Source organism: Alosa sapidissima, chromosome 19 (genome assembly GCF_018492685.1).
Source record: "Alosa sapidissima isolate fAloSap1 chromosome 19, fAloSap1.pri, whole genome shotgun sequence".
Taxonomy (NCBI): Eukaryota; Metazoa; Chordata; class Actinopteri; order Clupeiformes; family Clupeidae; genus Alosa; species Alosa sapidissima.
The window spans coordinates 18848600-18875017 of NC_055975.1; the positions used below are offsets into that span (position 1 = coordinate 18848600).

The 26418-nt window shown below is 44.1% G+C and overlaps 1 protein-coding gene across 2 annotated transcripts; it reads right to left on the reverse strand.

Moving 5' to 3' along the window:
- Positions 1-259: 259 nt before the first annotated feature.
- Positions 260-25147, reverse strand: mideasb (mitotic deacetylase associated SANT domain protein b). Of its 2 annotated transcripts, none has more exons than XM_042071672.1 (13): positions 25042-25147; positions 17779-20012; positions 15192-15476; positions 13894-14269; positions 13319-13385; positions 10903-11045; positions 8194-8297; positions 7309-7384; positions 6547-6635; positions 6253-6396; positions 5994-6116; positions 5272-5441; positions 260-3059 (listed from the first exon to the last, which is right to left on the reverse strand). In XM_042071672.1, the coding sequence occupies exons 2-13, from the start codon at positions 19573-19575 to the stop codon at positions 2828-2830; spliced, it is 3606 nt and encodes a 1201-aa protein (XP_041927606.1). In that variant the 5' UTR covers positions 19576-20012; positions 25042-25147; the 3' UTR covers positions 260-2827. The 2 variants fall into 2 exon arrangements, with proteins under 2 accessions (XP_041927606.1, XP_041927605.1); XM_042071671.1 differs by lacking the exon at positions 25042-25147 and adding an exon at positions 23232-23584.
- Between the last annotated feature and the right edge of the window lie 1271 nt (positions 25148-26418).

Below are 26418 nucleotides of genomic sequence, written 5' to 3' on the forward strand. Positions count from 1 at the left end.
TAAGACTAAACACCATATTCTGCAGTTAATTCCCAAAAATACCTATTATGCACTTAAACTGCCTACGGTGCAATCTAAGGACCACTTTGCCAGAGCTGAAGTGATGTCCTACTAAAACTGATTTATAAAAACAAGACAATCTATCACAGCTAGGACAATTATTTGTATCTTCATGGGTCTAAATTGTTGAATAATTAACCACAGCACATTATGTGTCTCATCTAAGAGTCACTGAAGAAAAGATTCCCCTCATTCTGAGTCAGCATTCATTCTGCAGGGTGCTTTATACCCTGCTTATTTTATTATACAAAATCACAAGTGATAAAAAAAATCAAATGAAAACAAATATTAACTCTGTAGTAAAAAGCATCTGGGATTCATTCCCACTTTCACCATTAGTGTACAAGGCCTTTATGAAAATAGCAATGAGGGTCATTTACACATAATATATCATAAACCTGTCTTCACAAACACTTTGATTGCCTTGGCTGGTTGCATAAGAGAGGGGGCTGGGCTATGGAGTAACCAAACAAAAAGAGGAAAAGAAAGTTCAGCTGTGCAGGTAATTTCAACACAATGCCCACAAGTATTTATGAAAATCAAAAACGATCAAAACCACAATAAAATTATAACAAAAACACTGAGTAAAAAACAATGTAACAGTCAAGGAAAATCGGGTATGAGTTTTTTGTCTTACAATTTATGTGACCTAAAATTTACTCACTTGCTCACAAACACATGAGCTTTAACTCACATGCACTGCAAGCTTATTCCCTCTCTCATACATTTGTGCACGCACACACACACACACACACAAACACATACAGAAGAAACCACAAATTAGCATTTCTGAGTGTTGTCATTCTTGGCTGATCGCATCTCCAATATCCTCATGGCGTAGACACGCAGATGCACTGGCTGTTGCCTGAGCGACTTGGCAGAGGAGGTAAGCAGACGAGAGATCGAGTGAAGATTGACAGGAAACCAAGCAGAGATGCTGATTTTGTCACAGAGGACCCATTTCAAAATCATGTCAGGAAACGACAGCACACCAACTCTAAGTAGCTTTTCCTGCCAAGATATAAAAATGCTTGCTGACTCACAACAATGATACAAATTCTGAAGTCATGGCTTTTAAAAAGACCATGTTTCCCTGTGTTACTGTGCATTTTGTTCTTGTTCCTGTATCAGGCCATTTATTGCATCTATAAGCCATTTTTTTCTGAGCCTACAAAATGTAAATGACTCTATATAACAAAACGCCTCACAGCAAGACTCAAAGTGCACAGCATGCCCATTGTGGTTTTAAATCTAGAAGCATGTTCCTTTTTACAGCAAACATTGCTCACTAAACCTTTAATGCTGCTCTTTGGGGGGTAGGTTTAATCAAAGCTGAAACATATGCATTAAATGCAGAGTGCAGAGTCTGTTGTCAAAGACTGCTGTTCTGTTATATGTATACGTTATATGTATCACCTTTGACCACTCACATCAACAGAACTTTAACGGACATCATTTAGGGGGAAAAAATGTAACACTTATCAAACATGTTTTTTTATCAACAAAATAAAAAGTTTTTTTTTTTTTTTTTTATCATATCATCAGTAATTAACCAAGACAACAGTACAGTAATAGTGATTAAAAATATATCATAGTAGCTGTTGTTGTAATAATAAAAATCAGAGTCATAACTTTTAAATTACTTTGAACAATTGAAAAACAAACAAGGCATCAACCATAGAGAGGCTATCGTTTGAAAAGGGAGAGACCGTTAACAGGAAGTCCAGAGAGAGGGGAGGAGAAGGGAGCATCTGAGGAGGAGAGACCTGGCGCTTCACTTACAGCACGAAAGAGACACGGCCAAGCAAGCTTTTGGCAGTCACGACGGAGAGAGAGAGAGAGAGGAGAGAGAGAGAGAGAGAGAATTACAAGGTGAAAGAGAAGACAAAAAGCAATGCAGATAAAAAAAATTAAAAACAAACAAACAAACAAAAACAAAGTGTCCTCTGCACAGCTCAGCTTTGTGCACTCATTTATCTGTCCTTGTTCACTCATTCCTTCTCTATTCGTCACATTTGTTTTTTAATTTCATGGTAGATATAATCAAAGTGATAGATAGCGATCCACCCCGTGATGAGGGCGGATCCGCTCCTCACCCACTGGCCTGACGTCCGAGAGGGTCTCTTCACTGGCGTGTGGGCATCAAAAGTGCTGAACTGGTTTGAATGGCAGACCTGGACAGAGCAGCTCTCTCCAGAAATAGAGTGAGAGTGACAAGAGTGGTGGTGCTCACTCTCTTCTAGTAGCCCTCTGTTTTCGAATGAATATCAAACCATAAATAATGAAAAGTAATAAGGTAGATAACCCCTGATAGCTTTTGAAACATGTAGACACTCACTCACACTCGCGCTCACACAGTCATGCACACAGACACACACGCACGGCTTTTGCACACACATCCATGTCCCTGACTGAGTCTTCATGTACTGACAAAACACACAAACACTAAAAGAGCAAATGGCTGCTCCTACAGGCTAGAAGCCATGGCGGGTTTAGGTGGGAGACATCTTACAGTATGGTGTATATTTTAGGACATTCTCACCCTAACCATCAGATCGTACAACACTGTTCATCAAACAAACACACACGTCACGCACACACACACACACGTCACGCACACACACACACACACTTAACTGTATGGTCTTTTGAAATTTCACATCAGTTGAAATGTCATTTCGTCCAGCACAGGACAAAAGAGGATGCCATTGAATGTACACCACACTGTTGCCACAGCTCTAAGTTCCGACTTTTCTGTTCCCTCCACCTAATGCCAATCCTCATCGTTGGCATCCTCGTCTTCATCCGAGGAGTCGTCGCTGCTGCTCTTGCCGCCCGCTCCGCGCTCGCCCCGGGCGCCGTTCTGCCGGGCGGCAGAGAGGGCAGCCGCGGCGGCCGCTCGCTCCTCGGCCTCCCTCTGCCGCTGGGCCGCCGCCTTCTTCTCCTGCTCGGCGTGGCTCTTCATGTGCGCGCTGCGACTCTTCACCTTGTAGAAGATCCTGAGCAGGGCAGAGGGAGGGACAAACATCAACAGGGTCAAATTCACAGGGTCAAAACATACCACAGTGAAATGTATGCAGAAGACATTGTTCACAAATGACAACATTTCTATGTTGTATGTCTATGTGATTAGTACCTATCTGTGTGAGAAAATATAAAGAAAACAACTGGCACACCATAGCAGCTCCCGTTAATAATAATACTGTGTGTGACATACAGTAGAGCAACGCACTCAAAACATCAGAGACGTTGCTTTGTTTTTTACTTATCTGTGTGCAGAAGTATTTCAGTCTAATGTCCTAACTTAACCTTACCCCTAATTATAAGGGCGATTTTCGTTTCGCTGTAAGAAACCACAAAATATCCACTGCCATCACACTTTGTTGCATAACATACTGTGCTATACCACACTAATACTTTTCAGATCAGATTTTATTTACAGTACCAAAATGGTTTTAGTTAGTAGTTCTTCAGCTCTTCCTTCAAAAGCTCAGCAAGGGTAAAGTACTTGATTCATCATGACAGTACAGGGTAAGTCATCTCTGCGCGTCCTCTGCCAGCTCAAAACCCATCTCAGTACTTGGCTGGGCAGACTTATAATAAAGGTAACACAAATATAACTATCTAATTGCACGGTGACAGTCATCCCAGCAGAACTGTGCAATTATTCTGTGGCTTGTATAGTCTGCAGACTGACTGGGATGTGGACTGTGGAAGTAGGGCACTGAGCTGGACAGACTATGAAAGGTGAGAGTGATTCAGAGAGTGCACACGGTCTCTAGGCAGAGTAACTGTACACACCGCAGGGGCATGGCACTGCCTATCTCAGTTGTGCTCCAGTTGCTAGGAGACAGTTGATAATAACAAGCTGCTCGTTGCCACGGGCAGCTCTTTAGAATCTGATGGGGGGCAAGGCTGCCTTCACAGCTGGTCAAACCACAGATTTCTATCTGCGTTATTAAAGTCAGAATGTTTCCTGTGAAATATAAATAAACCTGACACGCACTGTGAGGCGTCTCATGCAGAGACTCAAGCAGACTATTGAGCTATATTGAAGAGGTTCATTAGGCCTACTGTTATACTATTTACACTGTTTGTCTGTAAAGGCCAATAAGGTAAATTTGTATTGTACCTGACAATACAAATTTACCTTATTGGCCTTTACAGACAAACAGTGTATAAAGACTATTGAGCTGTTCTTTACAATTAACTTATTATTCTATAGAAATTCCAAAAAATTTAACGATTGCATTTATTTTGATGTTTTTCTGTTTAAGCTTCTACATACACAGCACATGGTCACTGAGTGTCTTAACAGGACCGTTCTGTAATTCTAGGCATTTCTTCGCTGATTTCTCACTTTTGTTGTCGCATTCTTCTCTACAGAGCACCGCCTACAGCTTTGGGGTACATATTTCACAACTGTGTCTTTGGCCTTTTCACTGGTTCTGCCATGATGAACATCTAAAAATTAACCCTTAAAGGAGTACCGTCACACCGGTGTGACGGGAATGTTGGGAAATTAACATTCTAAAGAATATCTGGGTTCATTGAATTCAACATAGAATTTTAGAACCTTAAATTTTTGCGGAACTTAGAATGTTCAAAAACCTACACCTTTAAGGGTTCTTAAAGCCACCATCTGATAGCTAGCTGGCATGCTTGGGGGGGGGGGGGGGAGAGGGTGTATGTCCAGAGAATTTTAAGCATTTCCTGTTTCTCGCTTATTCTCGCTTCTCACAGGACATTCTGATTCAGACACTTCTGGGACGCTACTGCAGATCTTGCAAGGCTGGTTTTCTGCTAGGAGACCATAGGGGGAGCAGGGAAAGCTGCCATTTTCACCACAACAGGTCATTTAACCATCACAATGATTTCTAAATTGTTTTTACTAAGTTGAGTAGTGGGCCTTTAAATAACAATTTTATGGACTGAACCACAGGAAGAGATTAGCGGTATGACTGGTGATGATAACAAAGCATACCATCTCATTCAAGTAACATCTACTGGCTTATTTAGGAATATTAGCCTAGCTTTCACCTTGCATGTTTACTGACTGGTTACTTAGAGACTCAAACTGATGATACACAAAGCAACATTTTTGAGCAATGCTGCTGGGCAATGTTCCTGAGTACTGTTGTTCCGGTGCATTCCCATAAAGTTGCCCCATGTATCACCCCCCTCACTCTGGGCTGAGACGGCAACACTCACCTGCCACATTTCTTGCACGGGAACTCCCCCTCCTGCCCAGCTGAGCCTTTGGTGGCGGATCCAGAGGTGCCACTCTTATGCACAGGTCCAGGATCAGGCTTTTGGGAAGCGAAGACAGCCTGGTCCCTCTGACTGCTGTCCTGGGTCTTTTGTGTTGACACTTTATCTGACTATATACACACACACACACACACACACAATATTGATGAGACATTTGTGTCCTCCAATTTCTTCAAATACTGTACATGCTTAGTTAAACTGTTAAAGTGGTAAAGGATTCACTGCATGCATGGTCTGCTGACTTTAAACAAAATCAGAGGCAGGTTGTACCAACAACTCTTTGTTGAGGTTTGTCTAACTGTTTTGAAAATCTGTCCAGTTGGAAATGTCACAACTCAACTCAACAGCTCTTATGAAAGTGACAGGAGTAACAGAACTCTACATTGCACAACTTGTGCCCAACAATCACCTGGCCCCAGGCCAGCAAGGTCAAAGCCCACTAGCTAAAAAAACACATGTGCACATCCTCTACAAGCCACAAGATGGCACTAGAGTTCAACACCGTCATTACTGACGCGTCTCAAAACTAAATACAGTTAAGAGGCATCTCTGCAGCTCATTGAATTGGCCAACTTTAGCCCTTTCTAAAAGCAAGGAGCAGCTTCCTCTTCTGATGGAGTGCAATCATCTCCTCTGTTCCCCATCCCCTCTCTCCCACATACGTGTTCAGTGGTGACTGAGGACTGTGTCACTCTTCCGGGACTGCTCTCTCTCTTCCTGTCAGCTGACCTCTCCCACTTCCTGCTGTCGTCCTCCTGCTTGACAGGCTCCAACCTCTGAGAGCTCTGCTTAGGTCGAGGGAGAGACACAAATAATAAACAGCAAATAGACAGTTATGAATACAATATTTATTGGGACAATGTCATCTAAACATGTACGCACATGCACACAAAACACACACACACTTTAATTTTTCCAAACCTTGAAGTCCACCTCCTCCTCTGTTGGTTTTGTCTCTGGTGGCTCAACGTCTCCGTAGATGAGAGCTCCATTCCGACCGATCTTCACCTGTTTCTTGTAAGTGTAGTAAAACTCAACACACTGACTAACCGTCTTTGAGCTCACCTGTGAACACACACACATGCACACACACACACGCACGCACACACACACGCACACGCACAGCACAGGGTCAGCCATCTGTTCATGGGTTTTCCTCGACAAAGACAAACTTCCAAGATGTTAGAGTTGTGAGTGCGCGGGAGGAGCACATACCAGTTTCTGGACCATGAAGAAGTCCTTCTTGTAGGCCGAGATGCCTTTGTTAAATAAGCGCTTCTCCGTCGTCGTCCAGTGGTCAGATCCTACAGAGCAGACACAACATTGAGGTCTGACTGACTGATGATGATGATAATGCACATACATACTGTAATTATGTCCATAAACACAGGGCGGACTCCCATGTAGGCCACAACAGAAACTCAAACAAACATCCAGAATCATAGCATATCATCACTGCACTGCCGTCAATGGCGCATACTCAGTCATTGTAACCGCTCTTTTGGTCGACTCTGGTGCATAGAATATCACAATAACACTATATTTAACTTTTGTAGAATACTATTGCATGTTTCTCTTGTTTTTTGTGTGTGTCACATAAGACACTAGTTGCCTAAATTTCCTTTCCCTCACAGTATGCCACCCGTACCGTACTCAAGTACGTTTGACCCCCCAAAGTCAGGTTTGATGACCAGTGTGCTTGCTCCGTACCGTACCCGGTCCGCTTGAGGAGGTGGACTCTGGGATGGTACGGTTGGGCTTATGATCGCACCTATGCAAAGATTATAGAGCACAGCAGCTCAACCGTGCCTGGGTACAGTTTGATAGTATGCAGTGTGTGTCCGGACCAAGAACTGGGGAGAACCGTACTCCGGCACGGTACAAATGAACCCTGCCCAGTGTGAGTACGCCCTAATAAAGTATCTATCTCCCTATCTTTTGATCACAAACTCAACTCAAACATTTGAATGTCAGTACCTGAGTAGTGGTAGTTGCTCAGCGGGTGAGGTTTGGGAAATATGGGAGTTTCCAACAACAGGAGGGAAAGAGCTCCCTGCAAAAAAGATCAGTTTCGTTTTCTCACTTTAGTTTCACAAAACATTCACATGCCACAAAACTGTAGTGTGAGTGTGTGTGTGTGTGTGTGTGTGTGTGTGTGTGTGTGTGTGTTGCAATCATAGAAATATATGTGGACATGCATGCAGTCAAGTCACCTTGCACAGCCAAAAACAGGTTTTAACAGGTTTAATAATCTTTCACAACAGCTGACTGTCTGTGGATATAGTTTGAAATGCTACCATACCACACAAAACCATGAAGCGTGGGAGAGAGTGAGTGGGCAAGTCAGCCAGCCTCCATCTCCTTGACAACAATGCTATGAACACACAGCTGGAGGCGGATGCCATCTCTACTAGGTACAGAGTTCCACAGCATTACTGACCATCAAGTACAAACCCTAAGAAAGCCTTCCTTAAATAAGACCAATACCTTCCAGAAACACGAGTTATTGTCTCTGAATAAAACCTTTCAGATTTCAGACAAGCCCTGAAGCTGTGGCATTGTGTGACGTGACAGATACCAGGGTGTGCGTGCAAGCATACGTTATGTGTGAGTGCCCATGTGTCCATACGTGTGTGTACCGTGCACGTGTATGTCACAAGTCAACATTTTCATCTGTCACTATAATTGCTCAGCCCTCTCTGACTCAGTCGAGGGGCCATTTAAGGTGCTAAGAGGTGTTAAGAGGATCGAGCCAGCGGTCAGACGCACAGCTGTGGCCAGAGGGCCAGGTGAGCCGTGACTCACTGGGGGATGAGCTCATTGCTGGGGACAGCGAGCAGGACCACTCAATCAGACACTCACCATCACGTCACCCCGGCACGCGTGCAGACAGTGCATGGCCAGCTCCTGGTTAGTGCCCCCTCCCGTCAGGGCACTGGAGCACGCCAGGTGGAGGAGGTTGTTCACTGAGAGTGTGCAAAAGAGAGGGGGGGGGGGGGGGGGTATGGGGAGAGAAAAATAAATAAAAAAGAATGAAAGAAAGTGCAAGAGGAAAGGGATAGAGAGAGACATGTAGAGAGGGAGGAAGTGAGAAGGAGAAAGAAAGAAAGAAAGAAAAAAAAAAAAGAGTGTAGGAGGGAGGGTAGAGAAAGAGAGAGAGAGAGGACACAGAATGAGGGAGGCAAAGAGAAGGAAAGAGACAGTAAATGATCATTAAGTTGAATCCAGGACAACTTCATAAGAACAACAAGAGTTGCCTTGTAACAGAAGATGCAGACTCCCACTTGAAGGCATTAAGATAAGCTGCTGGCCTCAGTCTGAGTGAAACACATGCATTTTTAATGAGGCATCTTTTTAAAAGGTGAGGGTACGGGCACACCACCACCAGAGGCAAACTAGCATCTGTTCAGCCAAACAAGCGGCACAGAAAATAGAAACAAGGTGGCAAGGAGAAACGAGCCAAGTCAACATTCATTAAAGGTAGACGCTAATCAGACCATTTCTATCAGTGAAGAATGCATGGGATTAATGGGGTTCACCTTGGCTTATTAGAAGCTTGTTAGAAGAATGTATTGATCATTGAATGCATTGGCACACAGGGATAAGGCTTTAGCATTCAAGATGGGCCTTATAACATGGCATTGTATGTGCAAACAGAATGCACATGAATGAAAAAATGCATTCTGCCTGCTATGGGAATGCTGAATGAGCACTAAATTGAAAGGTCAGGGGTCATACTGAATGAGCACTAAATTGAAAGGTCAGGGTCGCGCAAACATATGGAAGGAGAAGTGTTAAAAGCAATTGATTAGGTATTGCAGCATATGTACAAAAAACAGTGCACATCTGTTTTGTGGTGACAAATTTCCAAGGCATAGCGTGTGCTTTCTGCAGACTGACAAAGGCGCATGTTACGCTGCCTTAGTACATCTGTTTCCCAGCTCTTATATTCACTTATTCACTTAAACTCACTTATTTAGTCAGGTGTATTATACAAAGCAAAAAGTCTTTAAGAGAGTTAATAATATCCTGTCAAAACATACATACACATATATATTCCTACATTTGAAACAAAAAGATTATGGTAATACTTTACTTGACAGGTGAGTTCATAACACATTCATAGCAGCTGTCATAAACTGCACATAAAGCATTCATGACTGTTTCATGAGACATGACTCAACATTCATACCAAACCTTTCATGAATGTGGAAGACAGAACGACGACAACTTGTCAAAATAAAAGTCCAACAAATGCAAAGCAGCATTGCCATTTTTCTCTCCAGCCTTTGTAAATATTTCATGAATATCTTATGAAGTCTACATCAAATGCCACTTTACTATACAAGTAGTTAAGTGTTCGTAATCACTGAGTTTAAAAAAGCCCTATGCAACAATTTTAGCAAAAATGACCTTAATTATGCAGGTTGAGAGTCGTTCTGATGGTTCTACAACACTTTTTGGGTCATTTGGTGGGTGCTTCGTCTCCCCCTAGTGCTTCTCCGCGGAAAAAACGAAAGAAAAAAACGTTCTGGTCGCGGTCCAAACACATCCGGATGTGACTCAGCGGAAGTATCCAATCGTGTCTCGAAAATGTAGTCAGATTGTAGTTTCTAAGAAGACTGCAAAACGGACTCAGACTTGGCTTTGTTGCTGTTGAAATTGTAAGCAGCCTACCCTTGGGTGAACTTCGTTTTTGTAATGAGGTTTGATAGTCTCTTGAACAGTGTGTTTGCTCGACCGTTTTATTGTGAGCCCTGTATGTGTTTAGCTTGGTTTCTTGATGGCTAGCTCGCTAGCAAGTGGGGGTTTAGCGTAGCAGTCACTTGCTACCGAAGCTGCAGGGGGAACAATGTCGTGAAAAATGCGAGCCCAAATCAGGCGAAAACCCAGATTATTAACGTACAATCAGGTTTAGACATTTTCTGAACTGTATTCTAGGTTGTAGCACATCGAAATGCAAGTGTAGTGGGTGCAACTGGCTACACCATTGAATCAGAGTAGAAAAAAATTATATAATCTAACAACACAGAAGTAAGATGAACTGGCACTGAAACTGTAAAATAAAAGCTTCATAAATCAATAGGTGTAAACAACATAGCCCTGAAAACAATGGCCAACACATTCTCGCCTCAACATGCACCAACACATTCTTGCCTCTACACGCACCTTATTTATCATCTGATGCAAAAATCAATGTTCCATACCTTGGAAAATACAGTTCTACTTTCGTCTTAACCTTACAAAACTGAGAAACTAACCAAACTATCCGTGCAGTAGGGAACTAAGTGTTATAACACTGTACCAGCAAATCAAAGTATTCCACAGCAAGAGGAAATGCCTCCTTCTTGTTGCGACATTAAATCACTCGTGTCATACGAGTGATTCCTATTCCCAATTGTCTGTAATGTGGTAGGGTTATAATTTCACTTCTCTGTTTCAGTGGTCTGTGTGTGGATTGCAGTAAAGCGGAGCGGTGGTGGTGGTGCGATGCCTCCTGTGGAGAAACCAAAATCTGGCACTGTGGAGCCCAGGATGACGACAACGACGACGACAACGACGACGACCTACCTCTCTCCAGCAGCTTGGGCTGGGCGTCCAGCTCGGGCAGCGGGGCCCACACTAGCTCCGCCTTGTGCTGGTCGGACTGAGAGACCGAGCGGTCGCGCAGCTCGGGGATCTCGGCCTGGTAGCGACCACCAATGTTTATCCGTCTGAAAAAGGGTCGGAGAGAGACAGAGAGAGAGGGGAGAGGGGAAAAAAGAGAGACAGACAGAGGGAGACCAGTTAAAACATAAGCCACACTATTTCCCTTCCCAAACTGACAGAGAGAGAGAGAGAAAGAGAGAGAGGAGAGAGACAGAGAGAGAAAGAGAGAGAAAAAAAGAGAGATAGAGAGAGAGGTGCACATGAGTTATGTGACACAGCATTGAAGTCTATATCTTAGTGTTCCTCAGCCTGACATTTATCTACTCAAGGACAGACCCTTGTCACCATGGAGACAACCAGGCGCTCAAGAGAGTTGCCTTTCACACAAGGTCTACATCTGACGCTTGTGAAAACACACAATAATTAAACAATAAAGACAGGCACAGGAATGGCAGAGCAAGTTTAAAAGAAACTCTGTGGGCAGTGTGTGTGCAGTATGTGTGTGTCAAAATGTGCGTGCGTGCGTGTGTGTGTGTGTGTGAGAGTGTGAGAGTGAGAGAGAGTGTGTTCAAGTGTGTGTGTGTGTGTGTGTGTGTGTGCGCGTGCGCGTGCGCGTGTGTGTGTGGTGGCAAGCATAGGAGAAGCTGAGCAGTTGGCACCAAGCAGAGCTGCTGTCCCACAGAGCTCCATGTTCTCCCACACCCTCCCACTCAAACGCAGGGCTTCTGGACCACTGACTATGCCAAATTAGAACAGAGGACCACTTCCACACTCACCCGTACTTACATAACCCACCAGTCCATTACATCTCACACCAAAAAATCATTTCATGAGCAGCACAGATCCCTGAACTCTCAAAGACAGATGACTTAAGTCCAATTAATGGCTTAAAGGATATGGTTTTTTCGTAACAACTCAAAAGCCTATGTGTCACCGCATACCCCTCCCCATGCCAAATGCCATAGCCTGACACACACCTCCTTTAGATGACAGCCACAGATACGAGGAGCCGCATTTCAGTGATACTATCTGAAACGCGTGCACGGCCACCACGCAGATGCATGCTGTTTACAACCAATGTCTCCCAAATGCCCACAAGAAAAAGGGGGAGCAGGCAAAGGCAGCTGTACATCTTTAAATGTTATGCAAGTCATTAATATTAAACGAGTATATAACAAGGCAATATCCTTGAAGATATATTCAGAGTCAACAATGGAAATGTGAGTTGCATGCTTTGGGAGAGAAAGAGGAGGCTTTATAGACTGCATCTGCATGGCCTTTGCCCAGGCTGGTTGCTGGGTTAAGTGAAAGGCTGACGTTTTTTTCCTCCTCTACCCCGGAAACAAGAAGTGCTTTGTCTCCTCGCTGTGTATTCCCCCAAATCCACAGCAGAACCACACAAGTGAGTCACTATGCCAGACATTGGGCTCTCAGATTCTTAGTAGTCATAAGGGAAGGCCCATGTGATTCATGCTTTACTAGAGGCAAGAATATTGATGCAATGAACACACACAGACACACACACACAAACGTATGCGCACACACGCACGCACGCACGCACACACACACACACACACACACACACACACACACACACACACACACACACACCTTCCTGGATCACGCATTTAATCTGGATGAGCGAGACGCTTTTTGGGAGACTGGCTAAATCTCCTTGGACAGCCAGCCAAAAAACCCCGACAAAAGACAGGACGGGGGGCAAGGTCTCGCTGAAAGGAGAGTGGAGAGTGGTGCAGCATCCAATCAGGGACACCGGAGGGGTTGGCATGAGAACAAAACCCACCTCTAACCACATTTGCAAAGCCACATACTTGACAGCTAAGCTGCATGTCAACAGAGCAGTTTGTTCTCAGGAGGTGGAAACGATAGTTCTCAGAAATCTTGACCACATTAAGATTACAATCTGTGTGTGGTCAGCCAGTGTCATTCTTATGGACCGTCTAAAAGCAGCTGTTTACCCACCATATTTACATGGGCTGTGTATGTTCTAAAGGACTGAGGAGTGGGTTGAGGATGCAATAGCAGTTCAGCATCAAGAAATCTAACTGCTTGTGAGATATCAACACAAAGGAGAGCGGAAAGAGCCTCCATTAGCAAAGCTGGACACATCTGGACCTCACCAGCCTTTATTCAAATACAAGGGGATAATGTGCAGTGCTCAATCTGCATTTTGTTACTACCACCAAAACACACTTTCAGCAGAGTACACAGAGTGAATGACTAGCACGTCTCTTCCCAGTCAATCAGTGTGTGTGTGTGTGTGTGTGTGTGTGTGTGTGTGTGTGTGTGTGTGTGTGTGTGTGTGTACATTACTCACGGCTCAAGGCTGACTGGTGTGGCTTCACTCATGGCAGAGAGCACAGGAGGCGTGATGTCACAGCTGCCTGAAAGAGCAAGTGAAAGCCCAAACTCAGTTCCTCATTCCCTCTCAGGACATCCACAGGCTCATAACACTGAAGAACTTCAAAGTGGAACATTATGGAGACCGACACAACTACAAGTAGAGAAACTGACTGTAGTATGAAGTTTCCTTACTGAACAGATGACTCAAAAACTGATGACTAAAAATCATTGTTCAGGGGAGAAATGTGCAGCTGTGCTAGCACTCAGTAGCAGAAAGAGATTAAATAGAAATAATCGACCATCATATACAGCTCTGGAAATTAAGAGACGGCTGCACATTTTTCTGATGTCATCCTACAGTTGCTGAATGACATTCAAATGAGTTGGCGGTCATATTCAAATCTGCAGTGGCCTCTTTCAGAGCTGTAGATGTATCCAAATCAGTCTGTGTCAGTGAAAAAAGACCAAAAAGTGTCCAAAAAAGACTAATAATGTAACGGTATCACAGGGCTAAGCATGAGTGAAAGAGGAGTAAGAGAATGGGCTCACTGGAGCGGAGCAGGCTCCGGGTGGCAGACTTGGGGGTGACCACCGGGGGCAGGACGTGACTCCCCGTGGCGGAGGCGGCGGCGGCGTTGGAGAGGAAGGTGGAGAAGTAGAGGCCGGAGCCCTCGCGCACAGGGCTGAGGATGGGCGGCGGTGTGTAGGGGGGCATGGCCTGGGCACCGCCGCCGCAACCGGCGCCATCGGTCATCCTCACGGGAGAGCGCAGGTGGCTTTGGTAGGGCGTAATGCTGGAGTAGACCGACGGCACGATGAACGTGCCCGGCTTGGGCGGCGGGATGAAGAGCGGCTCGGGGCGCGGCCGGCGCTTGACCTTGCCAGACTTGCCGTCGGCGTCCTTCTCGTCCTCTGGGCCGCCGTTCTGGAGGAGGAAAATGGTGGGAGGAAAAGGTAAGAGAAAAAGAGAAAAAGAGAGAGAGAGCGAGTGAGAATGGTGGTGCTTAAAAGCTTTTGAGAGCCAAAGAGTTTTTGTGATTACATTTAGGCCCCGCAGTTTAGCGGTGTGAGAGTGAGGACATAGATTTACCATGATGAATAACGGGGTCCTGGATTATGAAACATTCCCCACTACAGATGCACAATGCATGCTTCAGTCTACATCATAACTAAAAATCATGATCATAATGATCTGACTAAATAAACAGCAACATTAAACCTGATGTGATTCAGACTGTATTCAGTCTGATTGTAAGTTTAAAACAGCTGTGAATTTCTGTTTGACATATATTTGTGTGGGGAGGCATGTCATAAATTAAGATTATATAGTTGAAAGCTATCTAACCAGTTGATCTTTTATTCCAAGGGAACATTCATACTAAATAGGCATTCTTGAGATATCATGTTCACAAGAATGGGACATACATGTGGTCACAGTGAACTTGAACCTTGACCTCCCAAATCTAACCAGTTGGTCTAAGGCAGTGTTTCCCAACCTTTTTTCCTTGAAGGCCCTCTTGCGCGAGCCCTAGTGGGGTCCGTGGACACCAGGTTGGGAACCACTGGTCTAAGGTAACATTCGTATCAAATGTGAAGAAGGTGCCTTGAGACGTTCTTGCGATACCACGCTCACAAGATGGGGAACCACAGGCGTATAGACGATCCGAAAACATGCACTTGCACAGAGCCATAAAAACTGTCCACGCTGAATGCCAATGTCTAATAAACGGAAGCGTCTAAAAATATGCGTACCACTATCAGAATAGCTAGATCATCACTAATCGAGAGAAACACTAAATCCATACAATTTAAAAATGGCATTTATCCTGCCATTGCCTTGAACATACCTGGCCAGAGTTGTCGGACAGAGAACTACGCAGAGAGCGGCGACGCGTCACAATGACTGACGGCTTGTGTTCCTGGTGGGAGGGGGTGTGGCCAATCCAGCTGTGGCCAATTGCTGTGGGGTCTCGCTCCGGAGGGGAGCCCTGGTCAACGGGCCGCACCGGTACCGACACAGGGATGATGAGAGGGAGGAGTGACTCGTCCCGGTGACGCTTGGCTGCCAAACCCTCCATCTCCCGATCCCTCGGGCAGTGACCCGACGGTGGACTCCAGGGCCTATGGGGTTCCTATGGGTGATAGGAAATTGATGGGAAAGAAGGAAAGAAAGAAAGAAAGAAAGAAAGAAAGAAAGAGAGAGAGAGAGCGCTGTTGATTATACTTGACCATGAACTGATATCAACAGATCACAGGTAAGTGCACATTTCCTGGTTTCATGTTTAATGTCTGACCAAGACTTATGCAATCAAAACAAACATTAACCCTCTGACATTCAAAAACGGAACTAAAATCAAATTTATTTTCTCATTCCCTAGGAATCTGTTCGGTCTAGTTTGTTACAATACTCAATGTGTATATGTGTGTCGCAGGTGGGTAAATGTCAATCCTAGTGTGTAATACACTAATGAAGGTCCTCTATACATTGTCTGTCCATGATGCTGTTTACCAGTCAGTCTGGTGGGAATGTCATGGTTTACAGCATGGGCTGCATGACAGATGGCATTCAAGTTTCCAACAAACACATTTCTAAAACAAAGGTGAAGGTACCACAGAATGAGAGAGAGAGAACTAAAAAAAATACATTGTGCACCAATAATATGGCAAAACTGAAACACACTCTCTTTAGTCCTTCCCGGGTCTTTAAGCTCATGTGCACCTTGTACTCTACAGTAGGTCCCTATGCAAATTCAATATTAAAATGATTCTTTGTCAAGGCCAAGTTTTCAGTCTGTTGACAATGGCTAAACTGCCATACACCAACTAAAGATTTATTTAATGCATAATAAGGTGAACATCAAAATGTTATAATTTTTACAACTACGTGTATATGCTCTTACTCCCACTGACACACACACACACACACACACACACACACACACACACAGACTTGCACAGGTCAAATGCATATGCCTCTGCTCCATACAATTACAAACATTGGCTGTTTTGTCTCCCTCTGCGCCGTATGATTACTGCGATGTGCATTTGCCATTTTCTTTGATAAAACAAACAAAAAAACAACAGAGAATCAAAAGCAGTGAAATGTTACCTTAACTGCACACATTTACATGTTTTCAAGAGCCCCATCAAACACTATTTAGTCCAGATCATAATATTATTACAACCAATATAACTCTGCTGGCAGTTAGGACAGCTGCATGTCGCTTAAAGACTCATCGCACAAGCAGGCTTTCATGATCATGCATTAGGGGTCCATTAGTGATTCACACACACAAAGGAAACTATTCATCTCACTCCCAACCATCTTACAAAATAATGCATTGTCATACCAAATATGAAAGGCTATTTTTAGAACAGAAGCAAGAGCTACGTTTTACACCCTATCACAAGTCCATTGTCCTCAGCACACTTACCTCCTAGCCGAGCTGACATCAGACCCCCTAATTACTCAAGTCAGAGTAACCTGGCTTTGGTCAATAAAAGTGGCATAGTGACAGTTCGTTCCTGTTGTGAACCACTGACAACCAGCCATTCATTGTCCCCATAACAAGAGAAGTCAGCTACATAATAAACCTGTTTTACAAGGGTTCTCCCAGCTCATGTTTATCTACAATGTTCTAAGGAACGAGCAAGCAGGGGCCTTTTGTTGACAGCGGCTAGTATGATCACAGCCGGCCAGTGCAGCAGCCTTACTGTAGGCCTGTTCGAGCAGCCTCTCCTCACCTCCCAGCCGGCCTCGGTGAGCACAATTGAAACCTGAATAACTAGTGCAGAAGTGACACCTTTACAGCCCTCTGCACCAGGCACTTAAGCAGTGGCCCAGTAGGAATCAGAGGGATGAAGCTACACTATCTTTTCTTTGAACATCAAAAGAACAAAAACATAAAGTGTCTTTTGTTTACCTAGTAAGGATGCAAATCTGTATACAAGAATCAAATCATTGTTAAATCGTCACATAAACAATGACTCAAGCATTGGTAACGCAACAGGCTAAAATCACATTGTAGTTTTGGCTATATACCTTGAATGCTTGCACAGTGTGCTACAGGCTCATGTGAACAAAGAGAAATTACAATTGGTGCTAGAACAGAATAAACGTTTGGGTCTTTGTTGACACGGAGTCATTCTGGCCATTGAACCTCACTCGTTTTTGAATGTAGTGGACCAAATTTGGATATCATGTAAATGATGGTGCATTGTATGACTACATGAATGTACTCCCTCTTCTTTCATGGACTAACTACACCAGGTCAACCCTGAGCACAACTCTGTTGTGCTGACTTGCTCAAAATCAAGATAAAGCGCTCTTAATATACATTACAAAAAACCTTATCATTGTATCACAGAAATGCAAATTAATAAACAAATGACTTGAATTCTTTGAGGACCACATGAGAGTAAAAGCACCCTTACCTTCATGACTTGTGATGGCAGGGACTCCATCTCGGAGGCCTTCTGTGCCAGTGTCTCGAGATTTGCCTCCTGGGAGACCCTCCTCTTCCTCCGTGTGCTCTGGATCACCCCTGTGGGCGCCGCCTTCACCTCCTCCCCCACCAGGACCCTCGTGGCCCCATCAGAGGCACCTTTCTGGGGCTCCTGGAAGCCCTGAGGGCCCTGGCTCTGCTCCGCAGGGACTAGGAAAGGGTTGTCTCCCCCGTCTTCTTTGGAGAGGGGCCGTGACCTGTGGGAAGGCTGCAGAGGCTCCTCGGGTTGCAGAGTTCTGGGAGGAGACTGCTGGGGATCAGGGGGATACTGGATGTCCTTGGCCGATTTATCACTAAAATGAGAGTGGCTCATGACCTGCGTCTGTTGCTGATCTGAGAGGGACTGGGCGAGAGTGTGAGACTGACTACTACTGAGATGAAACTCTAGGATGTGTTGACTGTGCTGCTGAATTTGTGGATCATTTTTCTGTTGGGAAATTGGTTGAGGCTGTTGAGTTGGTTGTGGCTGCTGTTGTGTCACCTGTTTCTGTTGCTGCAGTGTTTGATGTGAATGTATATGCTGCATGGGCTGCTGCTGTTGTTGTTGTTGTTGTTGTTGCTGTTGTTGTTGGACTTGAGAGGTGTGCTCCAAGTGTGGCTGTAACTCTTGCATTTGCTCAGAGCTCTGTATGTGTTGTGTTTGTTTCTGTTGCGTCTGTTGGTGTATGTGTTGTGTCTGCTGCGTCTGCTGTTGTGTTTGTGGCTGAAGTTGGTGTGGCTGCTGTTGCACTGATTGCTGATGGATTAATGGCTGCTGTTGGTACTGGTGTTGCATTTCTTGCTGTTGCTGCAAAATCAGCTGCTGCTGCTGCTGCTGCTGCTGTCTCTGCACATGCTGCTGATCCTGCTTTTGCAGGGACTGGATTTGATGCTGCGAGTTAGTCTGCATGCTGTAACTCAAATTTGGCAACGTCCTGCCACCTTGTTGCTGGAACACCTGATAGTAGCCAGCCGGCAGGTGCTGTTTAGGCTGTCCAAAGGCCACCTGGAAAGGCTGGAGCACAGAGGACCCCGCCGGGTTGGATCCAGAATGCTGCGGTGCGTTAAGTGCTGCAGGTTTATGGCTTGGCTGGAAGGACTGTTGCAGCTGCTGTGGCTGTTGCTGCTGCTGCTGCTGCTCCCAGTCCATAGCATGTCCTTTAGTGGAATCTCTATAGGCCTCTATAGACGAGCTGGGCACTTGCTGCTGTTGGTGGTGCTGCTGTTGTGGCTGCTGCTGCTTTTCACCAGTCCTAGCAGAGGTGGTCTGCTGCTGCTGCTGCTGCTGCTGCTGCTGTGCAGAGATATCCTCAGAAGGAATCTGCTTTGGGAAAGTGTTTTGGGAAGTCAAGTTTGGGGCAAAGTTCTGTGTCCAGGTCGTCATGGTGATGCCCTGCGACCAGCTGCCACCTGTGGGCCTCTGCTGAGGTTGCTGGGAGGGGTTCTGGAGGGCCCACTTCATGGGCATCATCTGCTGGTAATGTCCATGGCTCTGCTCTCCTTTCTCTGGGCTAAAGATGACAGAGTTCAGGAACATACGCTGCCCCTCGGCAGCTGAGCTGGCCGCTCCTGAGGTGGCACCGTGGCTTTGCTCTGATGCCAGGGCACCCAGGCCATAGTAGGGCCCTTCAGATGCATTCTGGGAGGCCTCCTTCATGGTCACACCCTGGTCGTTGAAGAAAGAAATGCGCTTGCCTGTTCTCTTATTGTTGGGCTTCTGGTGTAAGGGTAAACTCATGGCTTTCATGAGAGGCAGGCTTGTGACTGGTCAGGGGAGGGAGATGGTTATGTGTGGGGGTGGAAGGGGTTCATGACTCACCCCCCGCCACACCACACAAACCACTTGTCATAGGCAGAAAAAAAATGTCTTCCCAATTCACAGTATCCAAGTGGGGTACAATTACCCACAGAATGTCAGCACAGAACAATAAATTCAAATGCAAATCCAAGTGCTCAGAGAAGGCATCAGTTCTCTGCATAAAAAGATTAAATAAATAAACCCTAATATAAATAAATAAATAAATACATATACTGTAAACTGTGTATTAATTAAATAAGGGGCAGGGGAGCGCAAGCCTCTCCTCCTCTTCGTCCACTTCTCCTTATCCCTCCCCACTGCTACCTCTCCACATTGGCTTGAGACATCGAGAGAAGGGCTGGCCTCCTCTATTCATCGGTACCACACTGAAAAGAAAACAGAGGAGGGTATTATTCAGGAGAACGATGGCCCAGGGGAGTTCCTATTGTGTAGGCCAGTGGGGGGCTAGTCCCAACCCAGGGTCATGAATGGAAGAGGTCTGGGTGGGAATTCCACAACTGGGGCGTTGATGACAGCCTCATCAGTGGCTTGTATCACTTTCTTTAGGCATGAACACGGAGGGAATTTACATGTGCATCAACAGGCTTAAAAACACATCCCTTGATGAAAATAAAACAGTGTTATAAGAGGAACATGGGCCTGGCAAATTATTATTGATGTATTCCTCTTGTACTGGATAAAAGCAGTATTTGAAGGCCAGCACCAGACTCTGATATGTTTGTGTGCACATCCACATCCACACACACACACACACACACACACACACACACACAGGTAGAACAAAACTGTCCAGCATTTATACCGAAAGTGAATTACAGTACATTTCTGGAGTAAAAACAGGCCCAAACAAATGATTATGCTTTATGCTGTCTGTGTGTGTACATAGTCTGTCTGCCTCTTCACCCCCTCCATGTTTGGTACTGTCTGTCCACTAGCCACTTGTACCACTGTCTTTATGACTCACTGTTTGCATGCTATATTAGCACATCAGCACATATGCATACCCCCCCCCCCATATTAGCACATTAGCACATATGCATAACCCCCCCCCCCCCCCTCCATGCCACAGCCGAACTGTGGCCACACTTATACATTTTCTTAAATAGTTAAATATATAGACTTTACTTTACTTTATTTCTGCATTGTTGCACTGTTGACTTACTCATTTGCACCATCACCATGGACACTATCACCATTGCACTACCACCATGACACTCATTCACACAGAGCACCTTAGAGCACCTTACCATACCTTACTATGCACAGAGAATCACAGGCTCAGTCCCTGCCTCAGTCATTGCAAGCGCCTCTGATTTATTAATCACTACTATGTGGATACTGTTTTTAGAATTGATTTAGATTAAGTGTTAGTATAATTTGTATTTTTGTAATTTGTATTTTAGTATATTTTTATATATTGTATTAAGTGTTTGTATTTTATATATTGTATTAAGTGTTTGTATTTTAGGTATTAGGTATTTTAAGTATAATTTGTATTTTAGTATATTTAGCATATTCTTTATCTTCTACTGTCCTTACTGCTTAGTTGTGTTTTTATATTATATACTTTAATTACTCTTTCTGCTGTTAAAGAATGTGTTTGTTGTATGTATGCTGCTGCTGAGACCTTGAATTTCCCCTGGGGATCAATAAAGTATCTATCTATCTATCTATCTATCTATCTATGCTCCAGGACAGCTTAACCTGTGTCAGTTTAGGATGACACTCCTTGATGATTTACAAGGTCTAAGTTGTGAATCTGATACTCCTAGTCATCAAAATGAAAACAGACATCACATGATCAGATGTCCTCTACCTTGCTTATGGAATATTAGTGATTTAAAACACAAATGAACATAAATTGCTCACTCACATTGCTCATTCTAATCATTCAATATTTGGCTTAAAATACTCTAATTGAACCCTGTCCATTTTCAAGACTTCTCATGATCTTGTCTGATGTAGTCAAAATTGGTGCTTGCAACAGAACAAATATGTTTTTTGTTTAATTAAATGGTTAACCATCACACAATTGACAAATAAGTGCCCCATTGCCATTAGACTTTCTAACATGGAGTTTCAGTTCAGTCTCTCATGTCAATAGAGGCAGCAGGCAGTAAAGCATTAAGGTTCCCACTAACTTGCTTGTGATACCATGTACAGTGAGATGGCGTAGAGGATAACGTTCTGTCCATCACAAACCTTCATCACAGTGTGAGCCAGACACTCACTTCCTGCTTGTGTTAGGTAAGCCATATACTATCTGTAGCCAATGACTGAGCTATGCGTTTGACTAAAGTGTCAGGGATGGCCAAATGCAGCTCCTCAACTCCTAATATGTTGAGCTTTTAGTGAGGTCCTGGTCAAAAGAAGTCCATGTGCTGATGTATTCTTTGTAAACGTTGTTCATTTGCACAAGGATGTAGACTTTTCTTAACAGCCATGCACTGAGACACTCCTGTCTTTTATCACTGCAATTCACAGGTTATCCAAAGTACAGTTGCAGCCTCTCAATCGCCCTGTTTAACTTGTAGACTGTGCACCTCAAAATAGCACAGTAGCAGCTGCCCTGATCGAGTTCTGAGGTGACTGAATAACTGAACTACACACCAACACGATTTAAGAGCTACTCTACACGTCCACCTATTCACATAGAAACATGGCCAACGTTTACATTGTGTGCCTGTTTAACAAAAGCATGACGAAAAGAAAGCCAGTGGCCTCCACTGCACATGCCTCTCGACTGAAGGACACTAGCTACAGTTAGACACACACAGCTCCTGCACAGGATAACCATGTTATTGGGACAAAACAAGGCGCACAATGCCCTAGTTACACAAGACCCAGTTTTAGCTCAACCAACGAGGTAACGCATTTAATAGGCTTGCAACGTCAAGCACAATTACCTAATCCCTGCCGTTTCTTAATTTAAACATAAACTCCATCGCATGGCCTGACGTTCAGATAAATAAAAGAGCGCAGAGTGGCTGCATTTGACACTGGGGCATCCCCTCCCTTCCTCCTCCCCTCTCCATACATCGAGAAAAAAAAACACTGCGTACTACACGCGAGCCCTTCCTGACCCAGCCACCCCCCAGCCAGCTCAGCGCTATTTACGAGAAGTCCTTTGTTGCAGAAAAAGGATTATCGAGTCACTAATGCCATGGCACACTGCAACAAAATGAGGCAACAATGCACCCTACACGAGCAACCAAAGGTTACGGATAGAATGAAAAGTGTTGGAGGGACAAAACATGCTGAAGCTTCAGTGCTGCTCTCTTATGTAGACTATAGTTGACAACATGATCCGCGTCAACCGTGTTGCTGTCCCTCTGCTTTATTATGGCTTTTTTATAGCTAAAGCATTCCAACACAACGATCGGATGTAAAACATTTGTCTCCTAAACATTCTAAATCACAGCGCGATTTTCATGATAGTATGTAGCCTTCACGCACTAACAAATAAGACACAATGTTACACCACTGAACTTGAGACTATACAGTTCAGTAGGACATTGCCTGTAAACAACCCATCGACCCCATTTAAGGCGCCATTGTCTATCTTATAGGTTATGGACACCTACCTTATTCGTTGTTTATCTTTTCCCTCTGAATCCTAAGTTCACGCACCCACTATCCAGCACAGTAGGTGATGACTGCATGCAACTCCTGTGTTGAGTCATGCAACGCTGATCTCACACTCCGATTACTCAAGTGAAAAGGTAGACGATGCGATTAGAGAACTGCTATCTAGCCTACATTGGTCATCTGATCTGCAAAGAACAATATAATCATGCAAAAGGCGACAGTTTAGGAATTGCACACCATTGCGTTATGCCTTCACAAATACACGGTAACGTGGTTGCCTAGACGTTGCGCTATGATTCTCAGTCAAATCCCTTGAACAACAAATTCTCTCAACACAAGTCATGTGACCACAATTGGAGCATTCGCCACACCTACTTCCACTACCATATATAGCTTTCCTCTTACATACGGGGCGTTGCAAGTTCCAGATGAGGCGCCTCTTGCTAGGCCTGTATGCGGGAAATTTCGTCATGAGAAGAGTCACCACGGATGGTTTTTCAGGCCGTTGATCACATTTCCTAGAGGTGACCGTCGGCTAGAATAGAGTATCTTGAAGATGTGTCTTAACCCATCACGACCATAGTGGCTCCCCAAAAATATAGTTTAGGCTATAGTAACAAAAATGTTCAGTTATAGGCCTAAAATACATTGTAGGCCTAAAACAGGTAAGCCTACCTTAGCCTATAACTTAGCCTAAACGCCATATCGGGCAAAGACAGAAGTAGTTTTGTCACAATTAAAAAAAAATGTGTATCCTATCCTGCTGCGAGAATTTGCGGTGGTGATTTTAATTTTTTTTTAAATTCGCATTTAGGACTAATTCTGAAAATAAATGGTGACGACACGGAGCTATAGGAGAGAAGGTTTTCTATAAGTTTTACTCCAGGCCAGGCTATTTACCCGAAATGCATTTCAGTAAAGATTCATGCAGTTCTAGCCTAATTAATACCCCCAAACGACTATCATTAAGGGACAAATAGTCTAACACTGGCAGTCGATAGGCCGCTAGGCTATAAAAACAGACATCAAACTTAAGCCCAGAGCCGTTTATCCCTTCAGCCACCACACTGACGCCCCAGTGAGGCGAATTACCTCCAGTGCAGGCATGACCAAGCATGATGTACCACTCAAGTGAAACAAGATACTGACACTTTCAATCCAGCTGAACAAGCGGAGCATGCGCCATCGGTTGCAGCCTTAAAATAACGTGCAAAGCCAACAAACATCCAAGCATGGAATTCACGAGATATGCAGAGCTCTGTTGCAAGTGTATGCCCAACTTATTCAAACAAAATATTATATTGCATTTCATGTTAGCCGTGTTTTACCTCTGTGTGTAAATTGTATTTTAAAACTTTTGGATACGGGCCTCTAAACCACCTAACTAACGATCTACAAATAAAAGGTTATGTTGGGGTGTCAATAGAAAGTCTAACAGCAAAAAAGGCTTATGTCAAAGTGAATGCAATGACGCTTTTTCAAGTAGCTGAAATTCTCAAAGTAGAGCGCGAATACATGTAGCCTACTCGCGTTGTCACATTTGTCTCTAAATCGAAGGCAAACCTATCGTTACTTTTTTGTGGTCTTTTGAAACCCGTTTTGTTGAAGCCCTCAAGTCTCGACATTTACATTAAACGCATGCATTTATCTACGACTACTTCAATCAGAGCCTGTGGGGATGATGACCACACAAGTTCACAGCAAATTTCTAACAATAACCCTTGCCTTGCCCTACTGATTGAAACTCAAGAGATTGACAACACGCTTCGATATGTTCAGCATTTATCCTTACGCATCGTTGCCTACCTTTGATCGGGATGTCTTGATAAACCTCTCCCATGCCTTTAGCAATCTGAGGTGGTAAAACAGACTACAGGCGTCACTTCCCACTTGTGACACTATACTCGCCATAGAGTGTTACAAAGTGATCGCATAAGTCACGTTTAGCCCCAATAGCCTAGTTGAATTATCTTTTGTATCCTTCATTGTCTTATGTTTTACAAGACAAGAGCGCTGAAAGAGTGTCTAGTATTTTGCTAAATGGACGTGGTGTTAGGGGTGGTCATAGGCCTACAAGCAAGTGAGGTGCAAATTTACTTCTCTCCACTACCCGGTCCACGCACGTGGCAAATTTTATCCACCTCTCAAAAGAGTATTAACCAATTGCAACTTTTAACATTCAAAAACCACATTGTATTATTAGTCTGAGCGAATTAGGGTTGAAGGTGGAAGTAAATACAGCAAAAGGAGATTTGGTATCAATCGAACCGTAATTTCATAGATTAAGAATTGCAGGTGCCTACTGTGCAGATTTGTACCAGAAAAAAGATATACAGCTTTGAATGGACCATGGTATAATGATTATTGGGCCAAAATCGTATATTATCACATATAGATATTAGCTGATATCTCCCATACTGGTAAAAGGATCTTTACCAAACGTGGTGTACTTACTCACCATAAATTCTTGATGAAATTAGTAGGTGTGCAATGTTTGTTTTATACCTCTCAAGCAGATTAAAGGATCCTCATTAAACCCAACAATTAATTAAACCTAAATTAACTAATAAGGCATTAAAGATCATGGGGTCACAGGTAGAGGTTAAAGGTCATGAGGCTATAGCTGGCTGAGGCAATCAACTATCTGAATTGACATTAAAAAAGATTAAGACATTTATTAAAGCAAAACAAACTTTATTTTCTGTATAAAAACAGTTGGTTCAACCTCCACATCTTATTATGACCGCCGCGCAGGTCATAATATATCGCATGTCCAAATTTCCGTCAAGGATTCCTGGGACACTGAAAGACCGGGGTAGACGAAACTTGGTGGGCATGTAACCCCATATGGATAGCATGGAACCATCGTTTTTCGTTTTGATCTGTAGCCCCCCCCGCTGAACTGCACCCCCCGAAAGGAGGGTAGGGCAGACACAGTTTTCTGTGAATATCTCGAGAACCTTAAGGTTTAGGAGGACCATTTTTTTTTGTATGTTGATCTCAAGGGGCCATGTCAACCCATTCCATAACCACTTCCATTCCATAACCACTCATTTCATGTATAGCGCCACCTAGTTAAATGAGGTGTTGTAATCGCAGGTACAGTATCTGTGACCTAACATAGTCAAAACTGCACGAAATTCCCCCCCCCCCCCCCCGCTGTACTGGACCCACCGAAAGGAG

What these genes read in the sequence shown, in the direction of transcription:
- mideasb (XM_042071672.1), bottom strand. Translation starts at nt 19,575, where the DNA reads ATGAAAGCCATGAGTTTACCCTTACACCAGAAGCCCAACAATAAGAGA. An exon ending in GCCCAAGCTGCTGGAGAGAG is followed by an intron (nt 8,298 to 10,902) that starts GTAGGTCGTCGT and finishes GCACACTCTCAG; the next exon opens with TGAACAACCTCCTCCACCTG. An exon ending in TCTTCATGGTCCAGAAACTG is followed by an intron (nt 6,397 to 6,546) that starts GTATGTGCTCCT and finishes GTGTGTTCACAG; the next exon opens with GTGAGCTCAAAGACGGTTAG.